The sequence below is a fragment of the Populus nigra genome, chromosome 6 (assembly GCF_951802175.1).
Source record: "Populus nigra chromosome 6, ddPopNigr1.1, whole genome shotgun sequence".
Taxonomy (NCBI): Eukaryota; Viridiplantae; Streptophyta; class Magnoliopsida; order Malpighiales; family Salicaceae; genus Populus; species Populus nigra.
In genome coordinates, this window is record NC_084857.1 from 20531997 (window position 1) to 20545925 (window position 13929).

General features: G+C 30.0%; 1 protein-coding gene across 1 annotated transcript; it reads right to left on the bottom strand.

Annotated features, from left to right (window-relative positions):
- Positions 1-10170: 10170 nt before the first annotated feature.
- LOC133697614 (uncharacterized) lies at positions 10171-12813 on the bottom strand. The gene is made up of 3 exons (XM_062120288.1): positions 12120-12813; positions 11240-11484; positions 10171-10867 (listed from the first exon to the last, which is right to left on the bottom strand). The coding sequence occupies exons 1-3, from the start codon at positions 12597-12599 to the stop codon at positions 10585-10587; spliced, it is 1008 nt and encodes a 335-aa protein (XP_061976272.1). The 5' UTR covers positions 12600-12813; the 3' UTR covers positions 10171-10584.
- Between the last annotated feature and the right edge of the window lie 1116 nt (positions 12814-13929).

A 13929-nucleotide genomic window follows, 5' to 3' on the forward strand; every position in this document is an offset into this window, starting at 1 on the left:
TTTCCGGAAGTTGTGAAAAATTTAGAAATGTCATATTATTTACTGATTATATCAAATTTGGTCCTCAAACTTTTGATTGCAATATATATTTTGTTTTAAATATTTATTTTTCAATTTCATCCCTTAGAATTTAAGTTTTATATTAATTTTGGTCCTTATTTTTATAATTGTTACTTGTTTTTTCCTTACCATTTTTTAATTGAAATTTTTTATCTATCAAATTTGGTCCTCGTTATTTTGATTATTACTTATTTTATTTGAAATAATTTATGAAATGTCAATTATTATTATTTTAATTTCTTCATCTTTCAATTTTTTTTATTTTTTAGATTTGATCTCTATTATTTTGATTATTATTTATTTTATTTTGAGATAATTTATGAAATTATATTTTTTTTTTCAATTTCATTCTCATTCAACCTTTTAATTTGTAAGATTTGTTCCTTATTATTTTAATAAACTTAAAAAAAAATAAAACATTAATAAGTTATTTTTCAACTTATTTTTCATGACATAACCAAACATTGGAAAATATTTTCCAACTTATTTTTCATTACACTACCAAACATTGAAAAATAATTTACTTTCATGGAATTCACTTTCCAAAAGAAAACTACTTTCCAGTAAATAAATGGGGTCTAAGATTATCAGGAATTCCAATTAAAAGATTAACATTGAAAATGATTTTCTTATTTTGATATTTTATTTATTTTTCTAAATATATTATATTTAATAAAAAAACTAAATCATGAATTAATGTGTGAAATCTAAAAATACCAAATTAAAGTAATTATGGGAATTAGACTCGATCATACTTACTTAAAGTTGTAGGGTTTTATTTATTTATTTTTTCCGATGAGTAATAAATATTATTAAATTAAACTCAAAATATATACATTTATATCATATACATATGCTAGTAGAATATTTTTATTTTTAAAATATAATATATAATATTTATAATATTTTCATTAAAAATATGTATACATGTACATTAATTTTATTTTATGTTGAACAATAATAGTACTTAGATAATGAAAACACTAAACTTTATAGATAGAAATAAATTTCTAAATTTATCAATGAATATAATTTAATAAATTATTATTTTAAATACTAAATTTTAAAAAAAATAAGGATAAAATTTCTTTTTAATAGCTCAATCCTTGAAGTATAATCAGTCTCAAGCTTTTTCTTGGTGGATGACGATCAGAGAGAGTGGAGAGGAAAAGAGATAAGGAACATTGCATTATTGAATTGAACGTGACACACGAGAGAGTCCAAAAGTCCATTTTGGTCCTTTCATATTTCTTAATGTGTCGGTTTGGTATCATTTGTGTTTTTTTTTACGTGCTCTAAAAAGAGAATCTAAGTCAACAGATTACTTAGCATTATGTGCAAAGCGTTAATTTTAATGGAAACAATTTACAGGCAAGTATGTTAAAAAAATACAAATAAATTAAAAAATATAATTCATTTTTTTTATTTACATAAAAACACGATTCCAAAAAATATGTTATAGACTTTGTCCTTTCGTTTTCCCTTGACAAAAAGAAAGGGCCATGTAATGAGATCTTTTGAAAGAACTAGTTATTTTTTGTTCGATTTGGTTTTTATAAAAAAAAATAATTAAATCAAATTTTGAAAACAACCAAAACCAGTTCAAAGCGACCGGTTTTGGTTCAGTTCGGTTTTGGTGTTTTTGTCAAAAACTAGTTCAAACTGATTTGACTTGGTTTTTCCGGTTTGGCTCCGTTTTTTCCGGTTTGGGATCGGTTCGGTTTGGTTTTTTCAGTTTCAGACTTATAAAATCGAAACCAAACCAAATCAGTTGGTTTTTTTAAATTTTTAATTGATTTTTTTTCACGGTTTAATTTTTCCAATTATTTTTTATTTTCTCAATATAATCAGTTTTTTTATTCACCTTTCTTTGTCAGGCCTTTTAATTTGTATCGTTGCTTTCCTTTTGGATTGATGCAAGCTTTTCCTTCGGAAAAACAGCCTTTCTTTTATCTTTATGTGTGTGTTTTTTCCTTTTAAATTCTTTCGATTTTGCCCATAAATTAATTTGGATTATTTTCTTTTCAATGGTAAAAAAAAAATATTAATGAGTTTTCAACGTGATTTCTAGCATTAAGAAAAATTTTAATGGTACAATAAAAATCTGATTTACGTTAACTTGATTTCTTGATTGGAATAAGAAAATATCATATATGTTTCTATTTCTTAATTCAAATTTAACCTTGAATGATTTGTATTAGATAATATAAATGAAGTTAAATGGCAAGTAATTAAATGAACTTATCAGCTTTACAATTGAGGGGAATATCATAATTGTTGAATTCAATTTGAATTGAATGATTTATATTAGGTAAAAAATAAGAAATAAAAATACGTAGAAAAATAAGAAAAAAAAAGGAGTTAATTTGTTTCTATTTTTATCATGTGCTAAATCATGACTATTTAATTTAAATTTAATAATTTAAATTCAATGAATGAGAAATTTTTTTTCAATTTTATCCTTTCATATTAAATTATTTGTCTTTAAATTTTATCATTTTTTTTCACTTTTCTTACTATTTGGTTATTCCGAGAGCGGGTTGGTAAAGTTAACTCGGATTGACTCGAGAGTTTTTTAATATTTTTTTAATTGAACTTTAATTTTTTTACTATGTCATCATTAAAACTTTTTTTTTTATCTTAATCTCATATCACAAGTTGTTGGTTCATCAAATTACTTCGAGCTGACTTGAATTGGCTAAGTGAAGGAGGTGACTTTAGTTTCTTTCTTTTTTTTTTTCTTTTTTTTTATGCATTTTCCCCCTCATTTTTTTCTTTTTTTTTCATTCTTTTTTTTAATTTTATTCTTTAAAATTTTCTTGATTTTCAATTTATTTTCACTAACTATTTTAATTTTTTTAATAAAATTATCACAATCTCAAATAAAAATCTCTTTACATTTGGTTTATGTTCGATTTTATAAGTATTTATTTTTATTATTATATATAATTAAGTAAAATATATATATTTTTTAAAAAAGTGCTCAAAACCTAGGAGAGTCAATTAACTGAATCATAAATTCAACAAATTAAATCATGAAACATGAATGGATCCAATAAATCTCTATTTTAATATTAAAAAAAAATATCTTGATGTTTTAAAAAATATGACAATACCATGTTGTGTTGTCGGATGCTTGTACAATTTTGCAGGCTTTCTATTTTGGATAGACGCAAAAGCTTACAAGTGGACCACCCATGCATTAACAGCCTTTCTTTTTCCTTCACGTCCCTTTCGTTGTGGCCCACGAACATAAGGTTCGATCGTGGGAGTCTAGGCAATGGCATTTCTTTCATGAACACTTTTGTTTTCAGAAATTCTCACACAAAACTTGTTCATTGAGCAAGAATTATTTTAATACGTTGATGTTGTAGATTTCACAAGAGTAATTGTTCCATGCTTTGCCATGGGTCATACCAAATAATAATTTAACCATAAAAAGTTTGCATTCATTGTTAATATATTTATTTATTTGAAAAATAAAATTTTAATTATAAACTCAAAATGTTTTTCTAAAAACATATCTTAGCGATAACATCTTCAATTAACTCAATCTATTTTGACAAACTAGCGACTCGGATCCTGATCTAGACTAGACTTAATAATATTGTTTCTATAAAATATTTTTTTAAAAAAACTATCTAACAATAAAAATATATGTTATTAGAAAAACAATATGATAATATTAAACAAAAATTTACGTTGAGTTGTAAACCAAACTTGCTAATATTATAAAAATATTATATTACTCTTATTTGAAAACAAAATAAAAATTGAATGGTATTCAATAAAATAACATCTAAAATATATTAGTAATTGATTTAAGAATTTAATTAATTAATATATTTTTAATTAATTAATTAATTGTAAAAATATAAATATATATTAATTAAAATAAAAACTGGTCAGGCAAACAAGCTTGATGTAAATTAAAAAGGCTAGACACGCCAGAGCTTTTATTATTATTATTTTTTCACCCACTCTTTTTTTTTATCTAATTAAATAGGTGACATATCGCTCATATATGGTTACTCTTGGACTAAAATATATTTAGACCTTGTTTTTTTTTAATGTTTTAAAAATATTTTTTAAAAATTAATTTTATTTTTATTTTAAATTAATTTTTTTTGTGATTTTAGATATTTTGATGTAGTGATATCAAAAATAAATTTTTAAAATAAAAAAAATATATTATTTTAATATATTTTTAAAATAAAAATATTTTAAAAAATAATTATTACCATAATACTATACAACCTCTCTGTATATCTCACACATTAATGTTAGGCTACCCTTATAGGGCACGAATTGGACTAAGCTGGTAGAGGTCAGCTAATGGCTAATCTTGATTATTCTTGCAAAATCTTGATTATTCTTGCGAATATTAAAAAAAAGATATAAAAATAAATATTTGGGAAAGAGAAAGGTAAGCTTTTAAATTAAAAATGGTGTTCATGTGTATAAATCCTAACACAAGCAGATCCTCACCCCTGAACAAAAATGTTGCTCGTATCTTCAAACGCCGAGTGGAGCCATGTATAGACCATAGCAGAGTAGTGGATTACGCTCAAGAACAAGCATGCAAAGGCGAAAAGCATTAGTTCAACCTGTGGTTCTTAAAGGCATGGCTCGCAATGTCTGACTACTCTCACTGCTCATGAGCGCCGATGAGGGAAAATGCTTCGATCAAACTTGTCCATCCATGGTCGAACCGTCTTCCATACTGCAATCTTGCTTAGTAAGCCTCTCACTGACTCGACAGATTTAAGGGCTTACATATTGAAAGGAAGAGGAGAGGCAGTGTGAATCTCCGAACTGAACGATCCACAAAATGAATGGCCATGGAAAGATTTATATCATAGCGTGCATTATGCTTTGAGCAAACAATGGAGGATTTGATTTGAGGGCATATGAAAATTACAAGGACCAGTTCCTTGACTCGCCAGGATGATGCTTGAGAAAATGCAAGCTCTTACACAAACAAAGGCATGCATAGACATTGTTTTAAGGCATGGTTTTGCACCGCCGTGCCGAACATGCTCCAACTCTCCAGCAAAGACAGCAGGAGGAGAACGAAGAAGCAAACTAGAACTATTGAAAGAAATCATAAATGTGCTTATTGATCTCATCCGCCTTCTCTTGATTGAGGAAATGCCCCACTCCTTCCATTACGACTAGTTTCTCTAAAAATCAAGCATTGATTTACTATTTTTTATATAAAAAATAAATAAAAATTTAAAAACAAGAAATATAGGTAATTTGCTTATCTTCCAAGATCTGATGACGGCAAAGAGATTTTGTTTCATATAAAAAACGGCTTCAATTATTCAACTTTAATTGAATATGGTTTCCACATTAAAATTAGTAGAATTAACTTTTTCATAATAAAAGAAATTAAGAAAAATATTACCCTTTCGTTTTAACGACTAGACTCCCTCTCTTTAGAAGAAAGATTATTATTATTTTTTTTTGTGACTAATAAGACCTTGTCTCATTTTTTTTTATAGAAAAACTTATGTTTTTTTTTTTAAAATTCATGTCATTTATGTATCAATAGATTTTTGGAATAAATTACATGCTTACGAATAAATAGAAGAAGCAATATATTTTGCTTGATTTTTTTCTAGTACCAAAATAAAATTGGATTGAATGAAATGAATGATTTCCAAACTTACTCTTTTTAATACTAAATAGATACTTTGCTTATTTTTTCCATAATTCATTATACTCACAAGGATTATTGTATCATCTTATAATTGATTGATGATGTTTTAAAATCTAAAATATATAAATATAAAGTTATTTAGTGTTTGAGATAGTAGTTAATCAATATGTTAATGTATGTGAACTTCTTCTTCTTAATCTAAGAAATTCCAGGCTTACAATAGAAATTTTGAGCTGCGAAAACAGTTCCAATCAAGGAAGATTCAAAGACCCTCCTATAATAAAATTAGTATTTTTATGAAAAATGTATTAAATAACTTAAAAAAACCTTAATAAGATGTTTGTTTTTTAGTTTTAAGTTTGTTAATGCTTTAAAATCTAAGTGTTTTTATCTTAAGAGATAAGAAGTTGTGAAACCTTTACCTAAATGGTGTAGGGAGTATTTATACCCCCCTAAACCTTTTTGTTTCTATAAAAAAAAGAGTTGGAAAGTCTTTTATTTTCGGCATGTTAATAAGAAGCAAATATCTCTTACATATTATTAATGTGATAATAAGTATGGCAGGTTCTTTAAGTGAACTTCTTCTTCTTAATCTAAGAAATTCCAGGCTTACAATAGAAATTTTGAGCTGCGAAAACAGTTCCAATCAGGGAAGATTCAAAGACCCTCCTATAATAAAATTAGTATTTTTATGAAAAATGTATTAAATAACTTAAAAAAACCTTAATAAGATGTTTGTTTTTTAGTTTTAAGTTTATTAATGCTTTAAAATCTAAGATTTTTATCTTAAGAGATAAGAAGTTGTGAAACCTTTACCTAAATGGTGTAGGGAGTATTTATACCCCCCTAAACCTTTTTGTTTCTATAAAAAAAAAGAGTTGGAAAGTCTTTTATTTTTGGTATGTTAATAAGAAGCAAATATCTCTTACATATCATTAATGAGATAATAAGTATGGCAGGTCCCTTAAGTGACCTCATATACACCTATAAGCAAAAGGAAATTATTACCTTAATATAAATAATTATTCTAGATGGAGAGGTATGATGATTTATCATGTCTTTAACACTTATATTATATAGAATTGTCTACAATCAAGTTTAAGGCTTTAGAATTTAATACTGTCAAAGTTTTTTGGATCTGAGATGTTTATCAAATTTATGTTACCTTGAACTTGGAGAACTTTCATGTGAAACCCGAGAACAACTTATACCAAAAAAGAAAAAAACAAAAAAGAGGGGGGTTTATAATAATTTAAATTTTTTTATAATACAAAATAATGTAACTACAAAAAAAAGGCTTAATTAAGAAAAAGGAAGAAAGATGGGGCCAAAATAGAATTAAGAAGAAATGGGACTATAAATACCCATTCTTTCTCTCGCCCATGGCCAATTGATAACAACAAAAAAAGGGAGGGGGAATTTCAGATTTTTCATTCATTAAATCTAAGAGTAAACACCCAAATTAGTATATCCACACAAGCGTTGAGTGGAGGAAACACATTTGGGTGGAGACCTAACAGCAAGAAAAGTGAAGAATTGGTGAATAAAAGAGGGGGAAGAGTGGTCGACTATATGCAAGGAGAAGAAGGCTAAGATTCTTTTTAAATTTTATGAAGTAAAGCTTAGATTTCATCCAAGTAAAGAGTTCTAATTTCAATTTCTATGAAATTAACTCCAATTTGATTGGAAGTTTTATAATTTTCTTGAATTGAGAATTAGAGTTCTTGAACATAAAATTTAGGCAAAAGTGCAAAATTTCTTGAAACTATACCTATTAGGGTGATAGTAATGGCCTTGAATGTGAAGGGGTGCAATGGAAGGAAAAACGAAGAAGAAGAAAGAACATATTTAAGGACCGACCACTAGAGGGGAAGAAAAACAAAGGAGGAGAACTTATGACTTCCTTGTTAATTAATTGAGATGTGTTATTATAATGTAGTTACTAATTATAACTTGTAAGGAAGAGGAACCTTCGTTCCTTTAGGTAGGTTCGGCCAAGTAGAAATCAAGTAATTAACTTAGTACAAATGACCTTGAGAGGTCATAACGAGACAGGTTACCATGCATAAGGTGAAGGCATGGCTGTATCTGATGAGGAAGTAGGACTGGAGATACAATTGGAAATACTTGTCCATTGATGAAAATAGGGCAGGTTCGTCACCCTGATTCCTGAGGGAATTCAGACATGAAAACAATAGAATCCAGGGAGGGTCCTTCATAGAAGTTGTATCCGGGAATGTTAGCTTTCCAACAAATCTGACCGTGCCTAATTTGGAGTCCTAGAACTCCAGATATGAATAAAAATTTGAAGGGAGGTCGAGCTGTCGCCCTATTGACAGATTCAGCCAAGTCGATAAAACGACAAAATTTAGCCATATTAAGGGTAGAATTTGTTTTCTTGCCCTTCTTAAAGTGTGTAACATCATGTCTTAATCTTCAAAAAGGAATAAACTATGATCAAAATTGAATTCATGATGTCCACTTGGGCTACAAATGAGTTGAAAATGTTAAAGGATAATAATGAGGAATGTAGGTGAGAAAGAAAAGAATGGTAAAAGAGAAATGAATATTGTTGCCACTGTTGTTGTTGTGTTGTGACATGTAGACTAATATGGAATAATGATGGGTGTTTGTGGTTTCAAGAGGAACCATGGGAGGAGTGCAGCAACAACAGGGGAACGCAAGTCGAACGTCTACAGCAAGTAGGTACTCGGTACCTATAGCTCCTCTGGTTAATAATTGTTTTAACTAATTATTGAACTATAAATTTTGGTGCTCATTGATAAGGGAAAGAAAAGGGAAAAAGAAAAGGTTAAACGATAGGAAAATGGAAAAAGAGAACTAGATTTAATTTATGGGTTCTTTCGGAGAAAATGAACAGTAACAATGAACTTTAGGAATGACTGTTCTGCGAATTTGATTAGCCTATCCTAGATACGGGAGGCTAATGATGTTAGCCAAGTTGGCTAACATCGGCATCATTGGTACATGGGAGGAGGAATATAGAACTTGATTAACTATTCGGATTCAAAATAGTTAATAATATTGGTAGGTGACGTCGATGTCGGCAAAATTAATGGGACTTGATTAGCTTTCCGAGGTGAAAGCTAATGATGTCAAGAATCCTTTACATCGACATACCCGAGGACCTTCCAAGGTAACATGGAACATTGATTAACTATTTAGGCCCGAAAATAATTAATGACACCAATGGTTGCGTTAAGGTCGGCAATTTCATAAACTTGATTAGTTGACCCTGGGGCGAGCAACTAAAGACACTAATGAAGGTAATTAGTGTCGACAGTAGTTTTTCTAATGTGGGGAGAAGTGGCAGGGTGAATACCCTAAATCAGAGCTTGTATTTCATAAAGAAAAAAAGAAAAGAAAAAGGGAAACATAGTTAAAGGAAACAAATTTGCTAATCCTTAAAAGGAGCTAGTTGTGGTGTATAAAATTGCATATGATTTAAGTAGGTAGATGTGTTGTATGATTTTTCTTCTGTGAAATTGTTTGTATCTTATTTTTTTTAATTATATGGAAAATTTATATTTTGCAGATTCCTTCCATTCACGATAGGAATAGAATTTAGGTTCCTTGATCCTTTTTTCTATAAGTTAGGAACTTAGGAATTATTCATGTAATTTTGTTATGCAGTAAACATGTAATCTCTATAGAATAATATACTCATATTATTTTGTTTATGGAATATTAAATGTATCAATCTATGCTTGAGATATTATAATGTCCTAGTTTGATCAAATATAGGATCTTGTCATTTGAAGTTTTGAATAATTTGCCTTTTTATCTTTTTTTGTGCAGGCACCCCACAAGGTGTTGGCCCTGTAAAAATAAGTTAAAAAATAACAGCTCGTATAACAAATCTTATCGATGTGCACTTCAATGTTGAGAAACGCAAAAGGTCAGGAAGTTGTTGAGCATCCTCACATCCCATCTAGTGGCACGAAACATTAGTAAAAAGGGCGTTTGATGCTAGGATATTTAAAGATTATAGGGAAAAAGTGATTCGAGAGGTCAAGTATTTCTTATGATTAAATTATATAGTTTAATTTTCAAAAATAAAATGATAAACTACTCATATTCTCCACATTTGTTTTCTATTTAACTGAACACAAATACATTGATTAAAATTTGTATTTTAAACTAAATAGAGATATCACATTCTCCACAATCACATCTTCCAAAAACATTAAACTCAACTAGTCCTGAGTTGATAAATCACTAGTTTAATGCTGGCTTTTGGGTTTTTTGGTTTTTTTTAATTAATGTAGGGTTTGGGTTAGCTTGCGCGTATCTCGACAAATCTCATGGGCCTTGAAGTTAACGACTATGTAAGCCTTTAGTAATTCTAAGAGAACTCAAACTCGTGACCATTAGAAAACAAATTCAAAGCCTGAGGAGTTGAGCTACCCTTATAGATTTTGGGATTTATAACAATGGATGAAAGTCCTTGCAATTACTTGAAGGAACTCTAGTTAATGTGCCTTTATTTTCGGCACCTAAAAAGCTAAAATGCAAGTGCATAGAGTTTCATGGGTGCAGTGTTCCACAGGTGAGCCTGAGTGAATCAATGCTGAATAAATGATACAGAGAATGAAATGGCCCTGTGAGGAAATAAGTCACGTCACAGCATGCTTGTGCTTTGTGCAATCAATTCCTCGAGGCTACTCAAAGCACCAGTTAAATGTTGGGCACGAAACAATCACACACAAGATTCATTTTGAGTGCATATGGAAATTACAGTAACTCACCACAAGAACATCTCATTCAAATAATCAAAACCCCACAGGAGCATGCAAGCTTTGAACATACGAATGCACACACTTGAATTCTTTATCTCTTCAGCAAAGACAACAGAAGGGAAACCAAGCAAGCGAACTAGACTTTTGAAAGAAGTCGTAAATGTGCTTACTGATCTCTTCAGGTTTCTCTTCATTGATAAAATGACCCACACCTTCCATTACAACTAGGTCCTGTAGAAATGGAACGTCTCTTTTGAACCCGCCCTTGGCTATATAATCCTTGGCACCGAGAGAATTATAGGTGAGGTCCTGATCACCCACGATAAACTTGACTGGAACTTTTATTTGAGCTCCAGTCCATGGTGCGGTAAGTTCCCAGTTCCTGCACCATGGAAGGTAAGAGGAATTAGGAAAAAAAATGAAGCAGGAATGATGATGGGGAAAAAAGGAAATAAAACTTGTACACCGATCAGGAAAGCAACAAAAGCAAAGGTCTTCATTTGAAGAGCTATATAGCATGCTGAAACACTTGGAAATATTAAGACTCTGGGTATGGATTTCAATTCAATCTCATAATGAAAGATAATAAAGTCCCTCTGTCCTGATCAATACGCAACAGCGACGTAAAAGTAACGAAAACCCCAAAATACAACAGAGGTTGGAAACACATCTAAATTTCCAGGCCACAGGAAATTTTTAATCTGCAATACCAGGAAAGACCAACAAACTGAAGAAACATGGAAGGAAGACATACCGGTCAAGATTTCGGTAATAGTTCAATCCTCCAGTAAAGCCTTTCTGCTCAAACTTGCTGGTGTAGTACTTGACATCTTCTTCAGACAACCAAGAGGGTAAGACAACTGGAGTGTCCAGAGGCTTTCCATTAAACCCTTGGCCTTTAGGTAGAAAGATAGGAGCTGGAGTGCGGTAGGTTAAGAATTCCTTGAGAACTTTCTCTGTACCTATCTCTGCAAACTCAGCTTCAATCTCTCCAGGCTCCTACAAAAACAATCGAGCAGTTCCTCAATTAAAATGGGTTTTGTACATCTTCATAAGAAGACAATTATGATAAACTATACAAGACCAAAACTAAAAACTTTCTCAAGTGTGCTCAAGAACAGTTTGATAACAAAGTTGTCTGATGCCATGAATGATTATTTAAGCTTCAGCTAAAATTATACTGTTAAATAATCATTTCAGCTAGAACAGCTGGTCAAATTCGTAGCTACTAGCTAATTACTACCAAAAAGCCCAATCTAATCCATCCCAATCAAATAATCACTGCAAATAGTAAACAAAATATAAAATAGATGATAATCCAATTCCTATACTACATAAAGGGTCGAAGATTTATTAGCATAACAATCAAAAGTCTAAAACTTGATGATTAAACACTTCATGTAACAAAAGAAAAGATAAGTCAATTCAAAAAAACAACTGCAAATGCCTGATCTTTTCATACCTGTCAAATGATCCCTTCAAAGAGTAAACATGCCTACAAGTAATCCAGAAAAGGCGAAATATTTGCTAGAACAAGTTTACAATTTGACATCACAAAACACAGTTTGCAGTCAAGAAAGTAACTTTGATTCTGAAAATCAAGAACCCATCATTACAATAGCAATAAAACAAACCTGGAATCTGATAATATAATAATCGTCACCATAAACAGCCTTCAAAGTCGCAATAACTTTCCTACTGGGATTCCTTGGATTAAACAAAACACTCAAGTTAACCAAAGCTTTAACTCTGTCTGGTCTAAACAAAGACAAATGCCAAGCTATCAAAGCACCCCAATCATGTCCCACAACAAAAACACTCTCTTGATTCGGAGCAACAACATCAAGCAACCCAATCAAATCACCAACCACATGGAGAACGGTGTAACTTGTAACCTCAGCTGGCGCATCTGTGTCACCATACCCTCTCAAGTCCGGTGCCACAGCTCTGTAGCCAAGTGAGGATAGAGCCTCAATCTGGTGTCTCCAGGAATACCATAGTTGAGGGAATCCATGGATGAAGAGAATAACTGGGGCATTCTCTGGACCTTTGATTGCTACATGAATATTAATGCCATTGATATTAATGGTTCTGTGTTCTATGGAGGAGGCCATGGTTTCTGTGCTTGTGTTCAGAGTTGTGGGTTGGGGTTTTTATATTTAGGCTTTGCAAGATGACAGTTTAAACTTCAAAGTAGTTTGGTGAGACGTTGCGTAGGAAACACTTGTTTTCAGAAAATTCTCACACAGAACTTGTTCCATGCTTTGCTATGGTTCATACCAAGCATAAGATTCGATCGTGAGAGTCTAGGCAATGACATTTCTTTCATGAACACTTTTGTTTTCAGAAATTCTCACACAAAACTTGTTCATTGAGCAAGAATTATTTTAATACATTGATGTTGTCGATTTCACAAGAGTAATTGTTCCATGCTTTGCTATGGTTCCATACCAAATAATAATTTAACCATAAAAAGTTTGCATTCACTGTTAATATATTTATTTATTTGAAAATAAAATTTTAATTATAAATTCAAAATTTATTTTATATGATGTAGTTTTTTTAAAAATATCTAGATGATCTATCCTGACAAACTAGCTACTTGGATCATGATCTTGACCCGGCCTAATAAAATTATTTTTGTAAGATAATTTATTTATTTTAATTATATGATAATAAAAATATATGTTATTAAAAAAAATGATAATATATGTTATTTTTCTCACATGTCACCCACTCTTGTTTTTCTAATTAAACAGGTGACATATAGCTTGTAGATGGTTACTCAGCTATGTTACTAATTATGTATATGGATAAATTAGAATAGAAAGATATGATAATTAAGGTTAAGGATACCAAATGAAAAATAAAAGATACAATGAAGAAAATATAAAAATTCAAGCCATTACTTTTTTTTTTTATGGGAAGGACCAATGATTCTCGAGTATATAATTGAAATAATCATTTCTTATCTTATCTATTTTTTTAATGTTTGAACTCTAAATTTTTAGACTTTGTTTGTTTTGATGTTTTAAAAACGTTTTAAAAATACTTGAAATTTTTTTTATTTTAAATTTATATTTTTTTATATTTGAAATCATTTTGATATACTATATTAAAAATAAATTTTAAAAAATAAAAAATTATTATTTTAATATATTTTTAAAATAAAAATATTTTAAAAAATAATTATTACCATCACTACCAGAAATTCGCTAAATACCAACGGATTTACCAACGGAATATTTTCTATCGGTATTTTGAGGTCGAAATTACCGACGACCACTTTCCGTCCGTAACTCAGTCGGTAAAAACCGACGAAAACTTTTCCGTCCGTAATTCAGTCGGTAAATACAGACGGAAAATTTCCGTCAGTATTTACTGACTGAATTACGGACGGAAAAGTTTCCGAATTTAAAAAAAGGCGGGTCGCTGACGTGGAGG